Genomic DNA, 26,966 nt, shown 5'->3' with positions numbered 1-26,966 from the left:
TCTTTCTCATTAGAGTTGGCATTATACTGACTTTCCCTAGTTCATGTATAGGTAGGCCCCATTTTCCAGGATTTATTGCAGGATAATAAATACACTTAATACTTGGTATAAAAGGAGACATTGCAACTGACAGAACCAAGCTGCAGAGCGACACCATTCCTGCCTGGCTGAGATGACTAAAATAGCCGGGACTTATTTAGTGTCCCTTGTGTCGTGTGTCTACGCTCCACCAAGCCCTGTTAGGACTCCCATCAGACCCATAAGGAAATTGGTTTTGAGATGTGAAATGGCTCTCACAGGAAGGGGCTGAGCCCGATCTGCCACCATGCGGGCCTGGCTCCAGAGCTGCAGAAACAGGACAAAGAACAATCTCTATTGCCAACTAGTTATCGCTTCTAGCTCGGCTGGGGAGGATGGAACCATGGCAGGGATCCCATCTAAGTTTCCGCTGCTCTGGAAAAAGCAGGAGCTCTGGCCAGAGGGGACTCACATTCCCATACGGCAAGGTAGGCAGATGGTTTGCAAAGGAAAATGTCTTCAAATCCTGCATTTCGTGTGACTTTGAAGTCCCCTCAACCAAGGGGTGCTGTCCATTTCTATAGTCCTTTCTCAACTGGCTACAACCTGAATGGCTGGGAATCCCAATGGCTTGTCCTTTCCCTTGCGCTGGAGCCCTGTGACGATCAAGTAAACAGCAGCTGCAGGAAGCACACAGGCCGTGTGTCCAGACCTGAGCTGGCTCTGTGTCTCCTCGGTGGAGGAACCTAGCAAGGTCGGCAGAGCTAACCCTCAGTTGATGCTCCGCTGCAGGTCAGGTGCAGGAATGCTCAGCCAAGAACAGACGGTTCATTTATTATCAGCTAAACTGATAATATGCAAAAGCGTAAGCTAAGTAAATGTCTTTTTTTTTTAATATTTGCACATTTATTTGAGTTATGTACATGGACACACGAGAGCCACGGCACATGTACGTGGTCAGAAGACAACTTGTTGGAGTCTGTTGTCTACTCCCACCATGTTCTGGGGAGTGAACTTAGGCGGTCAGGTTTGGTGGCCTCAGTCAAGTGCCTTTACCCACTGAGCCATCCTGCCAGCTCAGTAAATGCTGGTTTAAGGTATTGAGGTTTGAGGTGGTTTGTTACCTAGCAAAAGCTACTGAGAGCAACAATCTCCTAAAGGCATTCTATGCTCTACATGGGGTCTGCTGTCTCCCTTTTTACCACAGTCTCCACTACTCCCTTTTGTCCCACATTGGGTTTTAGCTTTCCTGGGTTTTGTAGCCTGCCTCACATCGAATAGCCCTGCAAAAGCCTACATTTTTGAGACCTATGAGAAACAGATTTTTTTTTCCTTTGAGGAGAAGATCTAGGGTAATGAGTATTTGAAAAAGAGACTCTGATGGAAGGTCAACGACTGAGAGAAAGACAAAGTAGATGAGAAAGGCTGGCCCAGCTTGGCATCACGCCATGTGCACACACCCGCTCAGCACTTTTCTCTGTGGCATAAAGGAGCACCTATGTGAGGCAGTGATGGCCTCCACTGTCCTTCCTCCACCACCCTGACTTCTCAAGCCTAACCATCAATGTCCCCTTGGCAAGTCGTGTTTGGGGACTTCTTGTTGATTCAGGGTTTTCGCTGTTGAAGGCTTTGGAGTACTTCGTTTCTGAGCAGGATCTTGCTATGTGACCCTGGCTGGCCTGGAACTCTCTATGCACACCAGCCCGACCTCAAGTTCACAAAGATCCTCCTGCCTTGGAATCCTGAGTGCTGGGATTAAAAGTGTACAGTATCACATCCAGCTACGTTTTGGTATTGTGAGATGTGGTCTTGCTATGTAGCCCAGGTTACCCTTGAACTCATAGCAATCCTCCTACCTTAGATTCTTAAAAACAACAACAACAACAAAACAAAACCAGCTACCCTCTGGATGAAGAGCTACAGGCAACAAATGGCTACCAAGAGAGGAGAGGAAGAATCAGACTTCTTCAAGTATGAGCCTCCTGATGGGTTATCTAGTTCCAAGTGGTTGCTTATATCTATGATCTCAGCTCATAAACATATGAACAACACAGAACATATTTAGAAGGATATGTATATATGCATGTGTGTGCATATATATACATATGTTACATAATACACATATGTGTGTGACAGTAATGATTAAAGAAGAGGTCCCGAGCTTGAGAGGAAGCAGAATGGGACCCAGAAGGAGTTGGAGGCAGAGGAAGGTGGTGTACAATGATATAAACACATGGATTATAAATATAAAATCATGGATGAAATTATCAAGATATGTGAAAAAGGAAATATTAAATTTGTGATAGAAGGGAAATAGTAAAATGAGAACCAATAATGAATAACTCACACAAACAATAAGAGAAATAAGAGAAATACAGATCTTAAAAAAATGCCCCGGGCTGAAGAGATGGCTCAGTGGTTAGGAGCACTGACTGCTCTACCAAGGGTCCTGAGTTCAATTCCCAGCACCCACATGGTGGCTCACAACCATCTGTAATGGGATCCGATGCCCTCTTCTGGTGTGTCTGAAGACAGCGACAGTGTACTTACAGATAATAAGTAAATAAGTAAACAAATAAATAAGTAAATCTTAAAAAAAAAAAAGCCCCACCTATAATATCACGAGACTTAAAACAAACCGACATGGGTCAAACGACCTGGCATGACCACCTGGTGGAAGCATGTAGTAAGAGTCAAAGGATGAGGAACGACATAAGGGGACGCACCTTCAAGAAAGAGACAGAACTGGCTTCTGGGTAGATGTTTAACCAGGCAAGCAGGTGCATACCTTTAATCCCAGCACTCAGGTTCGGGAAGCAGAGGCAGGCAGAGGATCTCTTGAGTTCCGAGAACAACCTGGTCTACAGAGAGTTCTAGGACAGCCAGGGCTACAGAGAGCCCTATTTTGGATAGAGGTGGAGAAGTAGAAGTAGTAGGGGTTTTTTAATAATAATATGTGTTCTGAGCATGGTAGAGCACACCTTCAATCCTAACAGTTTGGAGGCAGAGGCAGGCAGGTCTCTGAGTTTGAGGCTACCTTGATCCACAAATTAAGTTCCAGGAAAGCCAGCACCACACAGAAAAATCCTGCCTGGAAACCAACATCAAAGAGAAAGGAAGGAAGAAAGGAAGAAAGGAAGGGAGAGAGGGAGGGAGGGAAGGAGAGAAGGAGGAAGGGAAGGGTGGGGTAAGGAAGGGAGGGGTAGGGGTGGGGAGGGGAGAGGAGAAGAGAGAAAGGAAGGAAGGAAGGAAGGAAGGAAGGAAGGAAGGAAGGGGGAGAGGGAGGGAAGGAGGGAAGGAGGGAGGAAAGGGTGGGGTGAGGAGGGGAGGGGTAGGGTGGGGAGGGGAGGGTTAGGGTGGGGAGGGGAGGGGAGGGGAGAAGAGAGGAAGGAAGGAAGGAAGGAAGGAAGGAAGGAAGGAAGGAAGGAAGGAAGAAAATAAGATTGTATATTTGTAACTACTTGCTACATGCAAAAGAGCACTATCCATAGAAATCCAAACTGACGGAAACACAGGAGGAGCATAAGGAAGATGTAGAGCCTTATTTGATACAACTAAGAAGTAGGCACTGCTTGACAGCAAGGCCTTCCTGACTGAGAGAGAGGCCTGGCTGCTGACACAGGCCTGAAGCAGCCTGAGCAGGCCCGAGCAGGATCAAGACTTGAACTGTCCCCAGATATGCTACTCACACTGCGGCTTCGATGATGCCCTGGATCTCCTTCTGGAGTTCCGGCTCCTTCTGGTATGCCTTGACCAGCAGCAGGGCCTGGTCATAGTTGGCACAGTAGACTTTATAGACTTGTTCAAGCTCCTCTTGGAATTCCAGGAATAAGTTACCTGATGGCCAGTAAGCAACAAGGGTTACCGGTGGCAAGTGCGTGTGTCCCTTGCTTGGGGCTGGGAGGTAGAGCCTGCTCTGCGGTGGCCCGTTTCTATTTTTTCATCTGTTTCATGGAGTCACTGAGTGGGTAACAGAATGGTGTGGATCCCCGTTCTTAAATTGTAGATCATGACCCCAGATGGGGCTGGCTGCAGAGCTGAATGTGGGGTCTGGGAAAGTTTGCAAGAGTAAAATATTTCCAAACACAGGGCAACCGGAGATCAGTTCTAAAGCAAACTCGTTATGAACCTAAGGTGTTTCTGTGACCTCATGGAGCTTCGCTGCAGCCTGGGTTTTGAACACATGCAACATCTGCACTTTGTCTGCAGGTGTCATCGTGACACACAACCCCAGGGAACACTGCCCGCAATACCTCTCAGGTCTGGGACCGATGATATGAAAGGAGTTGCAGCATCGTCTCCATATTAACAAAGTTTTCTGCTCTGACAGAGACAGAGTAGTTTAGTTGTGGAAAATAAGACTTTTAGTATTTTTCCACTGTCACCCCATAAGTATCAAGTTAGTGTATCCTTCGATCACTTTGTGGTAGAATACCTGATTTTAGTATTTTCTGCTTCAGAGGGCTGGAGAAATGGCTTAGTAGTTCCTAGAAATAATTTGCCATTCTGTCAGAGGACCCGTGCTTAGGTCCCAGCACACACACTGGGTGGCTCAGAACCACCTGTAATTCCAGCTCCAGAGAATCCAATGCTCTCTTCTGGCCTCTAGAGATTCATTAACACATGTGACATATACACACATAGACAGACAGACAGACAGACACACACACACACACACACACAAATAAAAATAAAAATAAAGTTTACTGCTTGACTTGAGTTTCATTGTTTTAAATGTGGTAATTTTGGCTTGGAGTTAGGACAGAACTTTCATTAATTTTTTTTTTTTTTTTTTTTTTTTTTGTAGAATGACCTCCTACACTTCTGCCACTGTGCTACAGATTCAAAGTGGAATTCTCAACATTAATAATGATCAAATTAAAATATTAATCAACTCAGAAAAAAAAACCTGGAGATCCTTTATGTCCTAAAGCATCTGATATTCAACCAAGATTTAATTCTTTAGGTAAAAATAAACACATATATCTCACTAGTATACCAATTTGTTTTCATAATTTTTGTTGTTGTTGTTGTTGTATTTGAGACTGAGTCTCACTATGTAGTTCTGGCTGGCCTGCAACTTGCTTTGTAGACCAGGCCGGCTTCTACCTCCTGAGTACTGAAATTAAACTGTAATAAACGACAAAATTATGGCTATAAAAGACAGCTTTAAAATAAAATTACTTGTGATTATCAGTAAACGTTCAGTTTGTATTTTTTTTTTCTTTTTTCTTTTTGGAGACAGACTTTCTCTAGACAGCCCTAGCTGTCCTGGAAGACCACAGCTATAGACCAGGCTGACCACAAACTCAGAGATCTGTCTGCCTTTGCCTCTTGAGTGCTGGGATTAAAGATGTGTGTCATCACTATCTGGCTTGTATATTTATTTTATAAAGCCATATACTCCACCCCTGAGTTGTGTAAAATTTTCCTCGGTAAAAAGAAGTTGTGAGTGGAGCCAGGGCCTTGTGTATGCGGCAGGCTGATAACCTGTGCGTGCGTGCAGCTTGTGTGTAGTTTAAGAAGTGCAAAGTGTATATAGGTTTAAGAAGACCTATACAGACCGGTTGAAACTACTTGTGCAAACTGCCTGAAACCAACACCGCTTCTGCGTTGGATTTCTCAAGCTTGGGGACATTTGTATACGTATAGTGAAATATGTTGGGGCAGAGGTCCAAGTTGGCATATGAATGTTAGTAATATTATATATATATATATACATATATATAGTGTGTGTGTGTGGTGTGTGTGTGTGTGTGTGTGTGTGTGTGTGCCTCCAACACATTTCTTGCCCAGTTTGACCCTATTTAATTTTTCTATCCTACTTCTGGTATACCTGTCTTTGAACTGTGACCCACCATACAATGTTAGGTGTGAAATTTTCTACCTGTGGTATCATGTCAGCTCTCAAACTTTTCAGGATTTTGGAGCATCTGCCTTGAAGCAGGCAGTGGTGGCACATGCCTTTAATCCCAGCACTTGAGAGGCAGAGACAGGAATCTCCGAGTTTAAGGACGTCTTGGTCTACTGAGTTCTAGGACAGCTAGAGCTACACAGAGAGCCCTGTCTCAAAAAACAAACAACAAGAACAACAACAACAAAAGAAGAAGGAGGAGGAGGAGGAGGGAGGAGGAGGAGGAGGAGGAGGAGGAGGAGGAGGAGGAGAAGAAGGAGAAGAGGAGGAGGAGGAGGAGGAGGAGGAAAAGGAAACAGAACAACAACAAAAACAAAAGCAAAAGAAATTACTTTGTGCCTGTTGTTCTTTCAATTCATTTCCTTGTAATCAGCAGGTTGAACATCCTCACACATTAATGGAACATTAGAAATCTCCATGCAACTTCTATTTAAAATGCCGTTTGCATCATTTTTTTAAAAAAAAAAATCATTCTTCTGTCCTACAGTTAAATTGTGTCAAACACTTTTTTTTAAAGATTTATTTATTTACTTAATGTATATAAGCACACTGTAGCTGTCTTCAGACACACCCAACCCCATTACAGATGGTTGTGAGCCACCATGTGGTTGCTGGGAATTGAACTCAGGACCTCAGGAAGAGCAGTTGGTGCTCTTAACCGCTGAGCCATCTCTCCAGCCCCCCAAACACTTTTTTATAAAGAAAAACAGTGTCTGTATAGAACATGTGAGACCTTTTCTTGCTGTCACCATCCCTGAACAACACAGCATAACAACCTTCTATACATGGCTTGCACGACGCTAGCTGTCATAAATCCTCTAGCAATGATTTCACTATACAGGAGAGCCTCAGGAGGTTTATGTTAATACTATGCCATTTTACAAAAGAGGTCTGCTTGAGCACCTGGTGGGGGGGGTTGGAAAACCAGCCCTTGCAGGTACCAAGGGATGACTGTGTATTACAGGGGTCAAAGCAAAGCTAAAGAAACATCAAAGACTGTGTGTGTGTATGTGTGTGTGTGTGTGTGTGTGTGTGTGTGTGTGTGTGTGTTGTGTGTGTGTGTGTGTGTGGTCGGAGTGGGGGTGGGGTGGGGTGTCTGTTTGAGGAAGGTTTTACAGATAATGTGACCATCTGCCAGAGAGCAAAAATAGCCAGCCCCAGAAAGCTGGGGGGAGGAGTGGCTCTCAAGCTTGTGGATGGCAATGACAAGGCCGAGTCAGGTGACCCTGGCCTGAGGACAGCCACAGACCTTGGTTGGTCTGGAACAGAGTGTGCCAGGCACACAGGGGCGGAATCGAATGGGATACTAAAGCCAAGTTGCCCCGGGGCATTAGCCTAAATGGGGTGCAGCCAGGCAGTGGCCAGAATCAGAGTGGTTTGAGCTGGGGTCTCATGTCAGCTTAATTTCAAGAGCAGCTACAGTAAAGCTAGAACACACGAAGAAGATGAAACAGACCCCAAGTGGTTTCCTAAAGTGTTCTGTGTCTTCCAATATGAAACCGGTTACTTAGAGGGGAGCAGGTGGAACAGGGTGGGAAGAGTAAAGGAGTTGGGGTGGCGCTGTAGGGATAAGAAACAAAGACGACTGCTGCATTAAAAACAAGGTTTGAGATAATTCTGACTCTTGGTACCATGGTCATTTTTCTATAAACTTAACAGTGCACTATAAAAATAAAACCTATTAATTAAAAAAAGAAAAATAGGGGTTGGGGATTTAGCTCAGTGGTAGAGCGCTTACCTAGCAAGCGCAAGGCCCTGGGTTCGGTCCCCAGCTCCGAAAAAAAGAAAAAAGAAAAAGAAAAAAAGAAAAAAGAAAAATAGAGGCTGGAGAGATGGCTCAGCAGTTAAGAGCACTAACTGCTCTTCCAGAGAACTGGGTTCAAATCCCAACACCCACATGAGAGCTCACAACCATCCAGTTCCAGGAGATTCAATGCCCCTTTCTGGCCTCTGCAGGCACGAGGCACTCACAAGGTCCAGAGACATGCATGCAGGCAAAATATTCATACATATAAAAAAATTAAAAGGGGGGGTTGGGGATTTAGCTCAGTGGTAGAGCACTTGCCTAGCAAGCGCAAGGCCCTGGGTTCGGTCCCCAGCTCCGGAAAAAAAAAAAAAAATTAAAAAAAACCAGTACCATGTTGAGACTAAACCAGGAAGCACTGTGGTTTCAACATCTCCTCCCAGGTACATGTGTAAAACGCTTCGTCTCGAGGAAGATGTGAGTGGGATCACAGGGATCAGACACTAATGAGTGCCCTGCTGCCTCTGACATGCCCAGACTTCCCCTTTGCTGATTTTCCTTGGATCTCTGGAGCCAGTTCTACAGTAAGCACAGGCTGAGGAAGAGCTCGGGGCAAGCAAACTGGTGAGTACCTGGGTCTTTTGCTTACCAATCAAGTGTGCTTGTTTCTCTCCCTTGCAGGCTGTCTCCTGCAGCCCGTGAAGGAATCTGCTGCTCACTTGGATGATGTCATCGATGTTTGAGAACAGTATGTCCAGATCTCCTGGCGGCAGCTGCAAGCAACAGAAATGCAGAGACTGGGTGTCTGGTAGGGGACTATCAGGAACAGATCTGGCCATTCATGCTATCCGGAGTCCTCTCGCTCTTGGGAAGACCGGCTGCCCAATGCAATGTTGGGAAAGATTTGGGAATATTTTAAGTTAGTTCCCAGTATTGCTTAACAAGAAAAAGAGACATCAAGTCCAGCATGTCCAGCAGGGAAGGAAAGCTTAAGGCCGGGGATGGGGCTAGTTTGGGGACGGGCAAGGGGTTAGCGTTGAGATTTGAATGTGAAATCTTCCCCAGCTGGTAGCATTATTTGGAAAGGCTATGGAACCTTTAAGAGGTAAGCCTCGCTGGAGGAAGTGGGTGAATGGAGGCGGACCTGAAGGTTTTTCAGCCTGCTCCTGCTCCTGCTCCTTCCTTGCCTATCCAATAGCTCGTTTAACGCACACTTGCTGCTCTTGCAGAGAGCCCAGGTTCCCAGCACCCACCACGGTAGCTCACAACCGTCTGTAACTCTGGCTCCTGGGAATCTCACAGGTACACACACAGACATATACCAGCAAAAACTCATACGCATAAAAATAAATCTTCAAGGGGCTGGAGCGATGGCTTGGTGGTTTAAGAGCACTGGTGGTTCTTCCAGAGGATCTAGGTTCAATTCCCAGTACCCACAAGGCAGCTCGCAACTCTGTAACTCCAGATCCAGAGGTTCCAACACCCTCACACAGATATACAAGCAGGCAAAATACCAATGCCTTAAATTAGATAATTAGATGATAAATAGATAGATACATTTTAAAATTAAAAATAAATAAATAAATCTTCAAAAAATAACCTTGCAAAACTGAGCTACAAAAGAAGACAACAGTGAGAATTTTCATAGTATTTTAAGTAAGTTTACTGATTTTTTTTTATTTATTTTTATTTATACGAGTACACTGTAGCTGTCTTCAGACACACCAGAAGAGGCCATCAGATCCCATTACAGGTGGTTGTGAGCCACCATGTGGTTGCTGGGATTTGAACTCAGGACCTCAGGAAGTACAGTCAGCATCATAAGTTTACTGTTTTATGTCAGGCTAAGTTCATAGCTATCCTCAGCCTCTATGGCTAATAGGCTACCAGCTGGACACACCCAAGTCATTCAAGGCCTTGCTGAAAAAGAGACCTGCAGCTTACAGCTGTGACAAGAGGTCTTAGAGGCAGCCCACACCTGCTCCTATAAAGACAGGTTGTGGGGCCCCATGAGTACCTGCTGTAGGCGGCTTCTGATGTCAGAGGTACAGAGTCGGAGCGTGTGCAAGTAGGAGACTTCTGTGTCGATGAGCTCTCTAATGGCCAGCCTCTGATGGAGCAGCGATTTGTCCTCAGAACCCTGGCCTTCCTGCTCAGGGCTCTCTGACTTGGAAGAGGCCTCATCTGTTTCAAAGTCAGCCATGTCCACGGGTTCTGGGAAAAAAAAAAAACCAAACCATCTCAATTCAATTGTGAGGTGAGGTCTTCTCATTACATCTCCTGGGAAATGATGTCCCTAACTTGAAGTGGACTAAAATGTCACTCGCTGCAGACAGAGTCAACTGCTTGTTTATCAAACAGAGTCCGTGAACGGTTGGCATCTGAACAATACGAGAGGGCAAACAACAGCTCAGGTTGTTGCTGACGTTGGAAATTCATTTCCAAACGGCTGCCCTGCCTTGAGGCACTGGTCGGCTGGTGCCACTACAATGATGGAGATGGGGAAAAGACAGAAAAACTGTAGCATGCGCTATGGAGAGAGGCAGAATGGAAAAAGTTATTGGCAGTGACAGGTGTATGTGTGTGTGTGTGTGTGTGTGTGTGTGTGAGAGAGAGAGAGAGAGAGAGAGAGAGAGAGAGAGAGAGAGAGAGAGAGAGAGAGAGAAGAGAGAGAAATGAGGTTAACAAGTAGGGTTGGCAGGATGGTATACAACAGCCTGGTTATTAAGCAGATACAGACACAGCCCCTAGACCTGCTTCCCAGTCATAGGATCCCCCTAGCTCTGGGCAATGATGGAGGCCCAGGATGAGGGAAAGTTCACTTTCTAGATCCAACCTTCTCGAAGGACCACCACAGTCCTTGATGCCACCGAAGGCCAAGTTAGTCCATGCTGGAGTCCATGCTGCTGCCCCAGGCAAGATGAAGCCTGAGATCCATGTGGGCTCACTGCCGCTGCCTGAGGCCTTGGTAATGTCTCCAGGCTATGCTCCCTGGGGGATTGGAGGGGGATCCTGATGTGAGTGGCATGTGTAGCCACCTAAGGCCATGTTTGAGGTTCCTGGTCTCTGCAGCCATTGAGGGCCATGAGTGAGTTGGTGGTCCTGATATGACCAAGAGTCATGTTGATGCCTATGATCTGTGTTACCACCGAAACCCACAAGGATGTTCTGAGCAGACGCCTGAAGTCATGATAATGCCAATGAGCTGCCCCTCTCCAGCCACCACAGGTCTTTCCTAAGTTGATGATTTCTGGAGAGGATGCAGGCAGAGAACAAAGAAAGAATCATCCTCCGTTGGGGGCACGGGGGTGGCCACTAGGAACGTGAGCATGCTCCAGTGAATATATAGACAGCAGAAAATGGACTTTTTTTCTTTCTTTTTTTCCCTTCTTTTTTTGGGGGGGTAGGTCATGGGATAGGGGGACAGACATGGGAAAACTGGGAGGTAAGCATGATTGGGGTATATAATGTAAGACTCCCACATAATCAATAATAATAATAATAATAATAATAATAATAATGCAAAGAAATTTATTTCCCAGGACTCGATGTGTGTTCCTAAAATAGCTCTTATTTTTTTCCAAAGTTTGATCCAGAGTCATTCAGGCATTCATTCATTCATTTTAAAAATACTTTATGCTGGGGGCTGGAGAGATGGCTCAGCGGTTAAGAGCACTGACTGCTCTTCCAGAGGTCCGGAGTTCAATTCCCAGCAACCACATGGTGGCTCACAGCCATCTGTAATGTGGGTCTGATGACATTTTCTGGTGTGTCTGAAGACAGAGACCATGTACATACATACATACATACATACATACATACATACATACACACACACACACACACACACACATACACACACACATATATCTTTAAAAAATACTTTATGCTGGGTTCACATGGCCACGCCCATGTAGATATAGACATGTATTCTGATCACATCTCCTCCCCACAGCAACCCTTCCCGAAACCTAAGTCCACAAGTGAGTGAAGACCTGTGATAGTGTCTTCCTGTGACATGCTTACCGTGATAGTCCCGGTGCATCTGTTTTCCTATAGGTGGCACAACTCCATTCTTTCTCATGGCTAAAAAGAGTCTGGCCATCCCCTGGCTGGTGGCCACCAGGTTGTTTCCATAGTTTAGCTACTGTGAAAAGTGCTACATTAAACTCTGATGTGCACTGGCTGTAGGAGGGGCTGACTTGGACTTTTGTTGGCGAATACCCAGGGGTGGCATAATCATTGACCCAGATTTCTTTATTTGGCTCAGCTAAGTCCTCTCCTCTTTTCTCCCCATCTCCCCACAGTTCCATGGCTTCCATCCTCAGTCATGACATAGAGCCTAGGACCAGGTGATTTTCTTTCTTTTTTCTCCTTTTGTTTTGTTTGTTTGTTTGTTTGTTTGTTTGAGACAGGGCCTCTGTACAGCTCTGGCTATCCTGGAACTCACCACATAGACCAGGCTGGCCTCAACCTCAGAGACCCGCTGCCTCTGCCTCCTGAGCGGTAGGATCAAAGGTAAGCACCACCATGCCCAGTTTTGCCAGGTGATTTTCAAAAGTTCCAGAATCATGCTTCTGAGTTGAGACCTCTCTCCAACCCTGCCATCCACTCCCATTTATCCTGGATGTGCTTCCAGTTTAAGTCCCTGAAACAAGCTATGGTCATCCCCTGCCGCCCACAGCATCAGTGCCCTTCCCTGCTCAGCCTCACTCCCCCCAGACAGAAGCCAGCCAGAGAGAAGAAGGCGGTGCTTCTCTCCACCCCTGTGCTTCTTCTGCACTTGCTGTGCCCCTCCCAGGCTCCGCCTGCAGCATTCTTCGTCCCTAAGCCCATTTGTCGTCCTCACCCTTCTCAACTCTGAAACTCCCACCTACTCGCTGTCTCTAGATGTTAAAACTGTATAAATAAGGCCATCATATGAACAAGATGACCTTTTAAAAAATCTTTCTACTATGAAACACTCAGAGAAGCCAGAACGGGTGTAATTTTTAACTCCAGAGCAGGGCTGACAAAAGCATAAGAGAAGTCTCCAGGGAACTAAATCAGAGCAGGGGTGAGTGAGCTGGTGCCACTGTGTCCCACAGTGGAGTGGACAAGGAAATGGTTGGATATGGTCGTGGCCAATCTCAGCCACCTGGGAACTTACCAGGAAATACTCTCCATTAGTGGACTGGTGAATCAGGGGAAAGGATCAGCCTGGGATACATCAAGAAAGATGTTGGAGAATGATGATTGACACACTGGTGAGGAACCCAAGGAATAAATCCTCATGGGAGGCCGGGGAGGGGACACTAGAGCTGACAGCTGGCCTCATGCTAACGTAAAACAATTAGGACTAGAGAATGTCAGAAGGCTAGAAAATATCTTGAGAACGGATTTGTTGAAATAGTACAGAATCTGGTATTTAATTGGGAACATTTACACAGAAAACTCATAGAAAACTAAGAAACCAGCCAACCAATGAAACTAAATTTTATATATATATATATATATATACATACACATATATATACACACACATATATATACACATATATATACACACATATATATATATGACAAATTTTTTGTGCAGAAAGATAAAAGAATCTTGTCTCATTCTGGAGGAAGAAATATTGTGGACAAAGGGCTGATACCTGAACAGACAGACCTACTGGGGCTCCCCATTTGGTGTGTACTTAGTGTCTCATGCTTCTTTCTTCCCAGTACTATCGCAACATGCTTGTCAAAGTCAGACAGTTTCCCAGCCCCAGGCCTCCGAGTCAGGTTAGAATTATGACCAAATGTACCTGTGGTGCTCTTCTCCTGTTGATCTACCGGCAATTTCAGAAGATTCAAATATCAACTCTTCCAAGGAAAAAGCGTTGAAGTTGTCAGGCCTGGGGACAAATGTCTTTTACCCACTGAGCCAGCTTGTCCACCCAAGTTATATTTTTATAACTGTGAGGTAAACTGAAAACTAACTGAGGAAAATGGGATTTTCCAATTTTATTTATTATTATTGTTAATAATAATGTATGGGCTGGGTCTGTAGCTCAAATTCATATGCAGTAGTAAGAACTAAGAGGGCCAATGAGGTGGCTCAGAGGGTAAAGGGATTTGTCACCAAGTCTGAAGACAGGAATCCCATTCCCGGGACACACATGGTAAAAGAAGGGAGCCAACAACACTTAGAAAGTGTCCTCTAGGGGTTGGGGATTTAGCTCAGTGGTAGAGCGCTTGCCTAGGTAGCGCAAGGCCCTGGGTTCGGTCCCCAGCTCGAAAAAAAAAAAAAAAAAAAAAAAGTGTCCTCTAACCTACACCTGCACACAATAAATACATATAATTTTTAAAATACCCAGAGAAGCTACACGGGCCTTTGAAGCAGGTTCTCACATGGTCAGCTGCAAAACTACATATGCTACAATTACTAGTCTGCTGACACTGATAGAGTTGAGATCTAGAACATTCCACCAAAGTACCCTTCATCTGCCTTTCCCCCATGGCTCCAACTCCTCCTGGGTAGAGTACTCTGGAAAACAATTTTTCAGTTTCTTTCCAATGAGACATGTGCTTAATCGCCCTCCTAGACACCTAAGCATCTAACCCAGAGAAAGCAAATGTAGGTCCATACAGAAATCCACATGCGAATACTCATAGAAGACAATAAAAGTGCCCTTTACGGCTGAATGACTGAACAAACTGGCTCATCGGTACCACGGAATAATCAGAAATGAACACAAACTATTGACACGTGGCCTTGGCTTGGTTGGGCTCTCAAGGAAAATGACTGTGTTAAAAACAACGTAGTACTCGGTAATTCCACCTAATGACATATGAGATCACAGACAGAGGACCGATTGTGACTGTCTGGCTAGGGACAGGGCGGGAATGCAAGCGAATGGAACTACATTATAGAAACGATCATGAGGGAGAGCACCCTGCAGTGGTGGGACAGTCTGTATGTACATGGATGTAGACATGGATGTACACAATCCATCACATGATGAAATGCTGTGGAATAACCACATACATGTAGTATAGTGGTTGGTACCTATTTACTGGCTTGGGTTGTGCAGTAGTTAAGCAAGATACAGCCATTAGATAAGCAGAGGGAGGGAGGCCAACATGGCTCTCAGTGGATAAAGGGGCTTGCCGCCAAGCCTTGATGACCTGAGTTCAATTCCCAAGTCCTACAAAAAAAAATGTAAAGCAAACAAAATATCGTGCAACTTTAGTTCTCTGTTATCTTTGCAACAGTCTCAGGATACGCACAGCTGGGAAGACTGAGCTGAGGGCCCTTTCTCCTATCCCTTGTCTGACCTACCTGATAAGGAGGGGCCTCACCCTTTCTTCAAGGCAAGTAGGATGCCTGATGAGCATAGAAACACATTTTTGTCTAAAGCAGGCTCATTCTTTTTTTTTTTTTTTTTTTTTGGTTTTTTTTTTTTTTTTTTGAGCTGGGGACCCTAACCCAGGGCCTTGCGCTTCCTAGGCAAGCGCTCTACCACTGAGCTAAATCCCCAACCCCAGCAGGCTCATTCTTTAGAACATCTTGGAGTGGGGGATTTCGCTCAGCGGTAGAGCGCTTGCCTAGCGAGCGCAAGGCCCTGGGTTCGGTCCCCAGCTCCAGAAAAAAAGAAAAGGAAAAAAAAAAAAAAAAAGAACATCTTGGGGCTGGGAGAGATGGCTCAGTGGTTAAGAGCACTCATTGCTCTTCCAGAGGTCCTGAGTTCAAATCCCAGCAACCACATGGTGGCTCACAACCATCTGTAATGGAATCTGATGCCCTCTTCTGGTATGTCTGAAGAGAGTTACAGTGTACTTATATATAATAAATAAATCTTTTCTTTTTAAAAAAGAACATCTTGATGTCTTACAATAGGCAATTAAGAACTAAAATTCAAGTCAGACATCATTGTGCATGCAGAGGCAGATGGATCTCTAAAGTCAAGCCAGCCTGGTCCACAGAGTGAGTTCCAGGAAAGCCAGGACTCCACAGAGAAACCCTATCTCAAAAACCAGACCAAACAAACAAAACTAGGAAACAAAATCAGGGGTTGGGGATTTAGCTCAGTGGTAGGCTTGCCTAGGAAGCGCAAGGCCCTGGGTTAGGTCCCCAGCTCAAAAAAAAAAAAAAAAAAAAAAAAAAAAAGAACCAAAAAAAACACAGAAATGGAAACAAAATCAGGGACCACAGGCGTAGGTCAGTGGTAAAGTGCATAACATTCGCCAGGCCCTGAACTCAATGCCCAGTTCCTGGTAAAGCGCGCGCACACACATCTTCCCTGGGTGGATGGCTGAGGATACTTACTTTCCCTGCTTGCAGTCCCTGTCTTTCTCCCCCGCCCCAATCTCCATCTCTGTCTCTCCCAAGGATCTGTCTAGTAACCCAGGCTGCTCTCGAACCCAAGATCCTTCTGCTTCCAGCCCCCAAGTGCTGGAATTCTAGGCACATACCAGCACGTTCTTTGTTGAATGCATGTGTAGGAATGTTCAAGTCCTGCTGCCCCAGAGAAGAGAGAAACAACGCCGTTTTCTGCAGTTCAAAAGTAAGAAGCATTAGCTTGCTGTAGAAGCATAGACACACCATTGACAGTTTCCCTTCTCATCAAGGATGCACCAGGAAGAGTCTAAGTGGCATGCCTCTGCGTGTGTGCGTGCATGTGCGTGTGTGTGTGTGCATGTGTGTGTGTGTGTGCATGTGTGTGTGTGTGTGTGTGTGTGTGTGTGTCTTATGTATACAGGCACACACATGCAGAGAGGTCAGAGGTCAACTTCACCTTGTCTGAGGTAGGGGCTCTTTGTTGTTTGATGCTGGGCCTCCTACATCAGGCTAGCGCCCAGAGATTCTCCTGTCTTCTACCTACTGGTATTATGGATGGTGCCATTCTAGTTTTTTAAATGGGTTCTGAGGATCAAACTCAGGCCATGAAGTCTGCAAAGCTAGTGACTTTGCCTGTTGAGCCATCTCTCAATGAGAACACTAGCTGTCTGGGTCAGGGTTTTACTGCTGTGAACAAACACCATGACCAAGGCAACTCTTATAAGGACACCATTTAATTGGGGCTGGCTTACAGGTTCAGAGGTTCAGTCCATTATCAGTCCACTACAAACCATATTCTTTTTTTTTTTTAAAGACTCATTTATTATGTATGTATAAGTACACTGTAGCTGTCTTTAGAAACACCAGAAGAGGGCATCAGATCCCGTTACAGATGGTTGTGAGCCACCATGTGGTTGCTGGGAATTGAACTCAGGACCTCTGGAAGAGCAGTCAGTGCTCTAACCACTGAACCATCTCTCCAGCCCTACTAACCGTATTCTTAAGATTCCTGCTCAGTGCCTAGCAGTCGAGGGCCAAAAGTCCTACAGGTCCTTGTGCCTACATTATAGCTTCCAGATTAGTCTTTTCGTGGGATTCCTGAGTGTGTGGACTTTCCTGTACCTTTTCTTGGGATCTTTTCCTTCTGTTTGTTTTTGTTTGTTTGCTTTGTCCTATTCTAATGTAACTTTCCCTATTATATTTTATTTTATTACAGAATATTTTATTATCATCCCTTATAAGCCTGTTTGTTTTTTCATGAGAGATAAGAAGGGAGTGGATCTGGATGGGATGTGGGCAGGAACTGGGAGGAGTAGTCATAACCAAGATACATTATGCGAGGGGGAAAAATCTATTTTCAATTAGAGGAAAAAATATTCATGCTCAGAAACAATATAAAACAGGCGTACTACTTGATGGCTCTGCTCTGTCTTTGGTCCTAAAAATAACTGTAGGAGGAACTATGAAGGAACTATGAAGTCATTTGGAGTCCAGGCCTGAAGCCAAGGAAACCTGATTTCCAATTGTTTTTGTAGGCTCTTCAGTCAGGGTCTCATATTGCCAAGGCTAGCTCCAGCTCTCAGATGGCCGTACTTAGCCTTGATCCTTCTGTCTCTGCCTCCCAAGGATGAGGACTACAGGCATGCTCCACCATGCCCAGCTGCCGACTTGATATTTTGATTCTGCGGTCAATTTACCAACCTTGCCAGCACATTTAGCAACCATCCTTCTAGGACTTCACAAGAGAATGTCTAACGGAGTGCCCGGAACATAAGCTCTCAGCAGGTTTTTATTACTATTTTTTGTTAAACTGCAAAGCCAGTGTGATGGTTTGTATGTGCTTGGCTCAGGGAGTGGCACTAGTAGAAGGTGTGGCTATGTTGGAGTAGGTGTGGCCATGTTGGAGTAGGTGTGGCCATGTTGGAGTGGGTATGGCCTTGTTGGAGTAGATGTGTTACTATGGGTGTGGGCTTTAAGACCCCCCCCCATCTTGGGCTGGAGAGATGGCTCAGAGGTTAAGAGCACCGACTGCTCTTCCAGAGGTCCTGAGTTCAAATCCCAGCAACCACATGGTGGCTCACAACCATCTGTAATGGGATCCGATGCCCTCTTCTGGTGTGTCTGAAGACAGCTACAGTGTACTCATATACAAAATAAATAAATAAATCTTAAAAAAAAAAAAAAACCCTCATCTTAGCTGCCTGGAAGTCAGTATTCTGCTAGCAGCCTTCAGATAAAAATTCTCCTCCTGCACCATGCTTGCCTGGATGCTGCCATGTTCCTGTCTTGATGATAATGGACTGAACCTCTGAACCTGTAAGCCAGCCCCAGTTAAACGTTGTCCTTGTAAGAGTTGCCTTGGTCGGGTTGGGGATTTAGCTCAGTGGTAGAGCGCTTGCCTAAGAAGCACAAGGCCCTGGGTTTGGTCCCCAGCTCCGAAAAAAAAAAAAAAAAAAAAAGAGTTGCCTTGGTCTTGGTGTCTGTTCACAGCAATAAAACCCTGACCAAGACAGCTAGTGGTGTTATTAACCAGGTGGACAGAAAGTTATCTACGAATGCTTGCTGCCTGATTTTGTCACAACCAATCAAATCCAAGTAAACGAGAATCGAAACAGCTCATGAAGACTAGAGTGCTAATCGTCATCATCGCCATCATTGATAATAAGAACTACGAACAAGCCATAACCCAAAATTGCTGCTATTGTCTCGAAAATAGAACTGAGAGATTGGGAAGGAGAGCGGGTCCTGAGGATGTAACTCAATCCAGTCATAATGGAGACTGATTCCTTTCCGGTTTCATTTTCATAAGAGCTAATACATTTTTCTTCTCTGCGTCCATCTTGGCTTACGGTACTTTGCATTGGATTTCTGCCACTTGATTAAGACAGATGGTGTTTTAGCCCTTGGAAGGAAACAGGTCACTGGGAGTCAGCACTGGCTAATTTAAATAAAAAAAAAAGAAAGAAAGAAAAAAAGCAGGTCATGCCAGGCTATCCTCATTCTCTTACTGGCAGTCAACTGCATCAGTAGATCAAAGGAATGCTGTAGCCTACGTAGCCCAGCAATCTGGTCCAGCAAGGTCTTGTGATTCTCTCAGGGCACCCTTATGAACAAGAAAGAAAGATGTGGTTATGGAGGCTGAGGAAAAGGACATTGCGAGGCAATCGTGTGTACTAAAATTGATAACGATTGCCAGGTGGAATGCACCCACTGGGACACCAGTGGCATTACTGTTAGTGAATAACCATCTGATCTCAGATCTCATTTGAGGCCTGCCGCATAGGAACTAATGCCTGGCACTGTCATCCTGGCCAAAAGCCGGCGGGCAGCTAGGAAGGTCATAAGCTGTAGTGGGGAACCTACAAAAAGTATTTGTTTTGTTAAACCGACACCTTGTCAAACTGCCTTCTGGGTATTTGCGTTTACACCCATGCATGAATGCGGGCCAAAGTTAATGCAGAGTCCTAACTGGTCCAGCTGAGGATGAGTGACAGCTGAGCCCTAAAATGGGTCATCTGTATCACACTCTGCTTTATCTCCTCTTGCAGGGATCAGGGAACATGGCAGACGAAAGGGTGGAGAGTAAGAGCTGAAGGAGTGGGAGGAACGCTGTGAGATGTTTCCTCTCGACCTGATATGCCTGTTGCATTCACAGACCCACGCAGCTGTGGATTCCCTGCAGAAGATCAAGATGGTCAACATTCCATCCCGGGTGGGGGGAGGGGATCATGAGGCCCCGCCCTCCGCTGAAGAATTATTGGCAGTTGTTGCCTGGGGAGGGGCGTGTTTTTCCCAGGGGTGTGGCTACTGGTTGGTTGCGCATGCTCTGGCAGATGTTTCCATACCCATATATATGCAGACAGAACGAACTGAATATCATGGAATATGAAAACATAGGGAGACATGAAGGTAGGAAGGGGATGTGGGAGTCTAGAGAGAGTGGAAGGTGGAGTTAGGTGTGTATATGATCAAGATACAATGTATACACATGTGATATTATGAACAAGATTTTTTAAAACCTGTTTGTTTGGTTGGTTGGTTCTTTTTTTCGGAGCTGGGGACTGAACCCAGGGCCTTGCGCTTCCTAGGCAAGCGCTCTACCACTGAGCTAGATCCCCAACCCCTAAAACCTGTTTGTTTTTTAAGACAGGCTCTCACTATGTAGTGCCAGATGTTCTGGAATTCTCTCTGTAGTAGACCAGGCTGGCCTCGAATTCAGATTCATCTATCTGCCTCTGCCTCCTGAGTGCTGGGATTAAAGGCGTGTACCACCACCTGAGCTCTGTTGTTTACTGATGTCCAGTAATCGCTCCAGTGTTTCCTATCTCAAAGACCACCTAAGTTCACACTCCACCCTCTTCCTGAAAGAGTATGACAGACTCCTGACTGGAATCATGGCAGCAGAATGCCATGATCTTTAAAACATGAAAACGAGGACTCATCTTTGAGAAATATCTTTAATAGGGACTGGAGAGATGGATACGTGGTTAAGGACACTGACTGCTCTTCCAGAGGACTCAGGTTCAATTCCCAGCACCCACAGGGCAGCTCACAGCTGTCTGTCACTCCAGTCCCAGGGGATAAATAATCTCTCTTGCCTCCTTGGGTATTAGGCATGCATTGGTGCACAGACATACATCCAGGCAAAATTTCATACAAAAAAAAAAACTAAATAAATTTTTGAAAAAATAGGTATATCTCTAAATAAAATCTTGAGAAGGGAATGAGGGTTGGGCTGTATGCTCAAGGGTAGATTTTATGCTTAGCCTGTGCAAAGCCCTAAGTTTGATGCCAACCTCAGAAGAAGAAAAATATCTGTCTACAGAATAGAAAACCATGAAATTTGATCACCTTACTCCTCTACTTCAAGGACAGATGAGGGACTGGGGACATGCTCCCCTTTGCAAGCTTGATGCCCTGTGATCGATTCCCAGAAGCCACATAATCCATAATTCTAGCACTCTTAAGTTGAGGTGGGGGTGGAGACAAGAGAATCACCTGAAAGCTCCCAGGGCAGCCAACTTGGAGGCTGAACAGTGCTGAGGCGGAAACAAGGGACCCTGTCTCCCAGAAGTTATCTCTGACCTCCACACACCAACCACAGCATTTGCATGCAGGTGCAGGCAGATACACACACACACACACACAAATAAATATTTTTTAAAAAAAATAAGCAGTATTGTCGTCTAAGACATGCTCACTCCTGAGATTATGATGCCTTATAATAAGTAATTAATAACTAAAGTCAGAGCTGGGTGATGGTGGTGGTACCTGTCTACAGAGTGAGTTTCTGGACAGCCAGAGCCACACAGAGAAACTCTTATCCTGAAAAAAACAAAACAAACAAAACCAAAACACCTAGACCAGTCTTCCTTGACTCCAATGCCCTTTCCAAAGAATCACCCCTGTTCTCAATAACAAATTTACTTATTTGTTTAATTATTTGGTGGTTCATTCAACAAAGCATAAACTTTCACTAAGGCACATTTCTTATTTTCTTCTTCACTAACATATTAATTTGTTGTCTGCTCTTAAGTTAGCACACAACTTGTGCTCAGTTAATAACCTGAATGGTACAGACAAATACAAAGAACCATGGATAAATTGCCAATGACACTGAGACTAATAGGCCCTTACACAAGTCTTTGAGTCTTCTTGGAAAACACCAAAAAGTTTGAGGTCAGCAAAGAACTGGCAATTCCCCCTTGAATTTTATATGAAAGGGACTAGATGCTATACACTCTCTAGGGCTGCCTTTTTCTTTCAGAAAAATTATTTTGAGCTCTAACCATGCAGTAGCATTGTAGTAATATCTCATCACTCTATAGCTGCATAATATTCTGTTATGGCTACACATATGCTGCTGTGGATATATGTATGTTGTGGGTGTCTGTGTTTTATGTTTGTATGGACACTATGATTATCAACATACCGGATAAACAACAGGTTGTTTCCTGTCACCTAACTGGTTCCTCTGTTGCCATAGGGCCAGACTTAGTAGTAATGGAATGTTTGGGTCACATGGTAGGATTCCTTAACTTATAAGGAAATGTCAAGTTCTTTGTAAAACAGTCTTTGGTTTGATGTGTGTCCCCCCCCCCAACCCCCCCCCCGCAGTGTGAGCTGGATCTGCTCTGCCTCCTGGTCAACACTGACACAGTCATCAGTCTTTCTTGTTTCTCTGGGGCTAATAACCTTGAGGACACTTTCCAGATCTTATTTGCCACCGATATAGTTTCTGGAACAACATCTTTAATGCTCGTAAGTTAGGAAAAAGGCTCTTGCTCATTATAGAACCCAGTAACAACAGAGAAGGGTGTGAAGAAGAGGGCATAGTCCTTCACACTAATCACCACCTCGTGGCACTCGGGTAACCACGGGGTATGTGAATCATGAGAGACACATACAAACTAAGCACAGAACTCCCCTCGAAAAGTTCTGCTTCAAAGGGCTGGCCTGAAGCATTTAACAAATGTCTAGGAGTTTTTGATGTAAGGGTTCTATAAATTGTTCCTCAAAAAGTCTGGTCTGGGATGTAGGTAAGTGGGTCTTGGGCAATTATGGGGGCCGGTGAGCAACTGTTACCAAGTAAGGAAGGAACTCTTGCTAAAATAGGAAGTATGTTTGCCATAAATGGTCCTCTATGGAGAGCTAAAGTTTGAAGTCTAAAAGGTCTAAACTGATCATTAAAGCCCACTGTTGTGATGCATGTCTTAATCCCAGCACTCAGGAGGCAGAGGCTTGCAGATCTCTGTAAGTTCGAGTCCAGCCTGGTCTACATAGTGAGTTCCAGGATAGTGAGAGCTACACAGTGAGACCATGTTTTGGGAAAAAAAAAAAAAAAAAAAAAAAAAAACAAAGAGAAAAGGAAAGAAAGGGCTGGAGAGATGGCTCAGTGGTTAAGAGCACTGACTGTTCTTCCAGAGGTCCTGAGTTCAAATCCCAGCAACCACATGGTGGCTCACAACCATCTGTAATGGAGTCCGATGCCCTCTTCTGGTGTGCCTGAAGACAGGCACAGTGTACTCATATACATAAAATAAATAAATCTTTTTTTAAAAAAAAAGAAAGAAAAGGAAAGAAAAGAAAATTCAAAATGTTAGAAACAACTGGGGAGGGGGGCGGTTCCAGAGGACCTGGATTCAGTCCCCAGAACCCACAGGTCAGTTCAAAATAGCATTCTCTTCTGATTTGGGGGAGCACTGCACACACATGGTACACAGACACACAGAGAGGCAGGCTGGACATCCATATACACAAAATAATAAAACCAAACCAAACAAGTGTGGAACAAAAATCATAGCATAAAGCCAGAAAAAGAGAGTTACCAAAATCACTGTGCTGAAAAAAAACAAAAACAAAACCTCCGTGAGTTAAGAAGAGAGTGACACAGAAATGAAATAGAGCAAAGACACATCTGTGTCTGTCTGTCTGTCTGTCTGTCTGTCTGTCTCTCTCTCTCTCTCTCTCTCTCTCTCTGTGCTCTCTTTATAAACACATGGTCAGACAGGTGGTACGTGTCTTAACCCAAATTAAACGACAGCTATTTACCCTTAGCCAGACTTCCCTGGCTCTACTTGGAAGGTTGAAAGGGGTAGAGAAAGGAGACCATACAGTATTTAAAAAAAAAAAAAAAAAAAAGCAGGTCTTTTTATAGAGCAGTGGGTCTGCCCAGTCTGTGTCTTCACAATTGTCGATCCACAGATCTAAAGCTGTTCAGCCTGTCAATAAACAAGCCCCAGGCTGTGGACTGTCAGGCTTGGTGAATGCCATGCTGCTTGGGTGACAGCACTCGGACACACACCCCCTCTCCAGAGTTAAATAAGAAGCCATTGATTTGAGCTGGAGCAGAATCAACCAAGGCACTGTTTGCTGCAGTACTCTGCTGATCCAAGAGAGATGCGAGCCAGCTGTTGGCGAATGCTGGGCCCTGGCACAAATTCAATGAGGCCATGTGGCTGGGCAAGAATGGTGCTGCCAGGTCCCAGGTCATGTCCTCTCCTCTCCTTTCGAAACATTCTGTAAGGTTCTGGCAAGGGGGACACCTAGGGCCCACCTTCTTTAGAGTATCTGCGAGTTTCCATTTTTACTTTTGACTTATAGTGAACTGAGGGGCTGGAGAGAGGGCTCAGTGATTAAGAATGCTCGCGGCCCTTCCGGAGGACCTGAGTTTAGTTCCCTTTGCCAATGTCACTCAGCTCACAGCCACTTGTAACTCCAGCTCCATGGGGTTTGGAAGGCATCTGACCTCAGAGAGTTCCTGCGCTCACAAGCACATACCTACAAACAGGTACACACATACATGTGATCAAAATAAAAACAAGTATCTTAAAAATAGTGCATGTAGGGGTTGGGGATTTAGCTCAGGGGTAGAGCGCTTGCCTAGCAAGCGCAAGGCCCTGGGTTCGGTCCCCAGCTCCAAAAAAAAAGAAAAAAAAAAAAAAAAAACAAAAAAATAGTGCATGTAGTACCTTGCTGCACCCTTATTTAAGGTGCTCTCCCACGATACGAGCTGGGTTTTGCTAGTCACGATATCATTGGCTTTATTATACTTTCACGTGTACATTTTTGTCTTTGGGGTGGTGCATGAGTGTGGAGGCCAGAGATCCCAGTGGGATCAGCCTCTCTCCACCCTATTTATTTATTGGCAATCTCTCACTGACCCTGCAGCTCACCGATTTGGCTAGAGTAGCTGGCCAGCAAGCCTCAGGGATCCTTTTATCTCTGCCTGTCCCCACTCCCTGGGCTGGAGTTACAAACTCCCCAGCAAGACCAGCCTTTTAAGTGGGTGTTGGGGATCCAATTCCGTGTCCTCACACCTTTGGGCTTTGCCCCGTTCACGATCTCCCCAGCTCCATTCACATACACACTTTTTAAAGTTTACATTTTAGGTTACTTTGTACACAGCCTAGTTCCTTCCAGGCCGTTCCTAACTGGCACAGCAGTGTTTGATCGGATAATCGGCATCAGCCCTTCTGTTGAGCGTCTGCTGTGTGCCAGGTATCAAGCTTTATCCTCAAAACAAACAGGAGGGCAAAGTACGGGGCCTGGAAAAGGGCAAATTGGGCTTCCCAGATCATATAGAAGGTCAGGAGGCTGCCTACTTCTCCACTGTCTGTCTGTCTCTGTCTTTCTGTCCCTCTGTGTGTGTCTCTCTCTCTTTTTACCCGCCCATTCCCCAGGAACAAACTGTTCTCAGAGATTCTGCCGGGATTGGCAGTGGACGGCTTCTTTGCAGGACCACTGACCTCCAGAGGACTAAGAGCCAGCACCTGTGCTAGGGGTGCGCCGCGCCACCTCCAACTTGCCAGCACGCAGGAGCCACGGTTCTGCTTTCTGGACCCAAGTTCTGATACCACTTTACTACCGGGTCAATTCTCCCTTCAGTTCGTCTTGAATTTCTGACCCTTTCTTCCTAGGTCTTGACCGGTCTACTCAGTTTCTTAGCCAAGGCTCTTTACGGTCCTTTGAATCTTCCCTTTGTTTTAATGAATGCTTTATTAAAAGCCGCCTACCAGGCAGCGAGGTAAGAGACAGAACAGTTATCATTTGCTCTAGCCCAGCTTACTTTCCTGGACCTTCCTCCCACCCAGAAAGGGGATCAGGGGAGCCACCTGAATCTGGTGACTCCAGCTCCTAACAGGGTAGAGATCCAGCAGTGTGGGGCCTGGGATCCGGCCACACCCTGCCTCTCTGCTTACCCCCGACCCCCAACCTCGCGCACCTCATCTGTCCAGCAGCTGTTTCCCCGCAGCCCTCCTGGCGACATCCTGTCGCCAGGCTGGACTCACCGCGCACGCGCCGGCTGCCCTCCGGTGTCACTCGCACCCGCTGGGCTCGGGCTGCGAGTGCAGCTCCTCTGTCTGCTGTGCACGCGCAGAGCGCGCCCCCGCCTTTGTCAGTTGCCACTCTAAGCTTAGGTTGTTTTCGGCGCGCGCTCCTCACCCAGCAGTCGAGGGCGTTCCCAGACCGCGCCTCCGCTGGTCCGGGGCGGGGCAGCGCCACACCTGCCAACTCACCTGCCCGACTTCACCCCAAAACCAGGGCCACAGGTCGGCTAGTGGGCTCTCCTGCTGGCAATGGGTTTCTTCTGTACTGCGACCAGAAAACTCCAGGGCAGTGTCTTAACTTACTTTCCGTTGCTGCGATTAACACATGACCAGAAGCAGCCTCGGGGGAGGACTGCAGTGGGTATCAAAATCACAGCCAGCTCTCAAAGGAAGTCAAGGCAGGAACTGAAGCAGGGTAGGAAGCTGGAGGCAGGAACTGAAGCAGAGACTGTACAGGAATGTTGTTTACTTGCCTTCTCCCCGGGGTTTTATTTGCTCAGCCTGCTTTCTTCTACAAACCAGGGGCTTCAGGGGTGTTATCATCCAGAGTGGGCTGGACCTCCCCACAGCGATCATTAATTAAGAACATGCCCCCACAGACTTGCCTAGAGGCCAGTCTGAAGCAGGCATTTTCTCAACAGACCCTTGCTTGTGTCAAGTCCACAGAAACTAACCAGCTGAGGAGTTAAACCTGGGAAGCACTGAGGGTTCTTGCTCCAAGGGTCTGTGCACGCAATCTTAGACAAAGTTGCCAGCTTCTGGGATGAGAAAATGCTGGTGTTTTATTTCGTTTTATTACAGTGAGCGAGGGTGACCTCTGGGTACTGAAGATTCAGAAGTTAATTCCACAGCTAGGGTCCCTGTTAGCCTTGGACACTGAACCCACAGTTGGAAGAGAAAATACAGTGAAGCCCACAGTGTTCCTTATCAGTTACCTAAGTTTTGTTTATAGGGACAGCACTTACCAGCTCTACCCTCCAATTTATCTAAAGACAGGGTCTCACTATAGAACCAGAGCTGACCTGGAACTCACTATATAGACTAGGCTGGTGTCAGACACACAAAAATCTACCTGCCTCTTCCCTCAAGTGCTGGGATTTAAAGTGTGCACACTACACCTGGTCCAGATTTTTGTTTTTGTTTTTTAGTAAT

The 26,966-nt window shown here is 45.7% G+C and overlaps 1 protein-coding gene across 1 annotated transcript in view; it reads right to left on the bottom strand.

Annotated features, from left to right (window-relative positions):
- Window positions 1-25,855, bottom strand: part of Arhgef37 (Rho guanine nucleotide exchange factor 37) — a 46,229-nt gene extending 20,374 nt beyond the window's left edge. The window contains exons 1-4 of the mRNA XM_032885770.1: window positions 25,776-25,855; window positions 9,694-9,890; window positions 8,326-8,449; window positions 3,708-3,855 (exon numbers count right to left, since the gene is read on the bottom strand). Of these exons, the coding sequence (XP_032741661.1) occupies window positions 3,708-3,855; window positions 8,326-8,449; window positions 9,694-9,879 (458 nt within the window). The 5' untranslated portion in view covers window positions 9,880-9,890; window positions 25,776-25,855. The remainder of the gene's footprint in view (window positions 1-3,707; window positions 3,856-8,325; window positions 8,450-9,693; window positions 9,891-25,775) is intronic.
- Window positions 25,856-26,966: the final 1,111 nt, after the last annotated feature.

Source organism: Rattus rattus, chromosome 15 (genome assembly GCF_011064425.1).
Source record: "Rattus rattus isolate New Zealand chromosome 15, Rrattus_CSIRO_v1, whole genome shotgun sequence".
NCBI lineage: Eukaryota > Metazoa > Chordata > Mammalia > Rodentia > Muridae > Rattus > Rattus rattus.
Note: the sequence above shows the minus strand (reverse complement) of the source record. Positions and strands in the feature narration are given on the sequence as shown.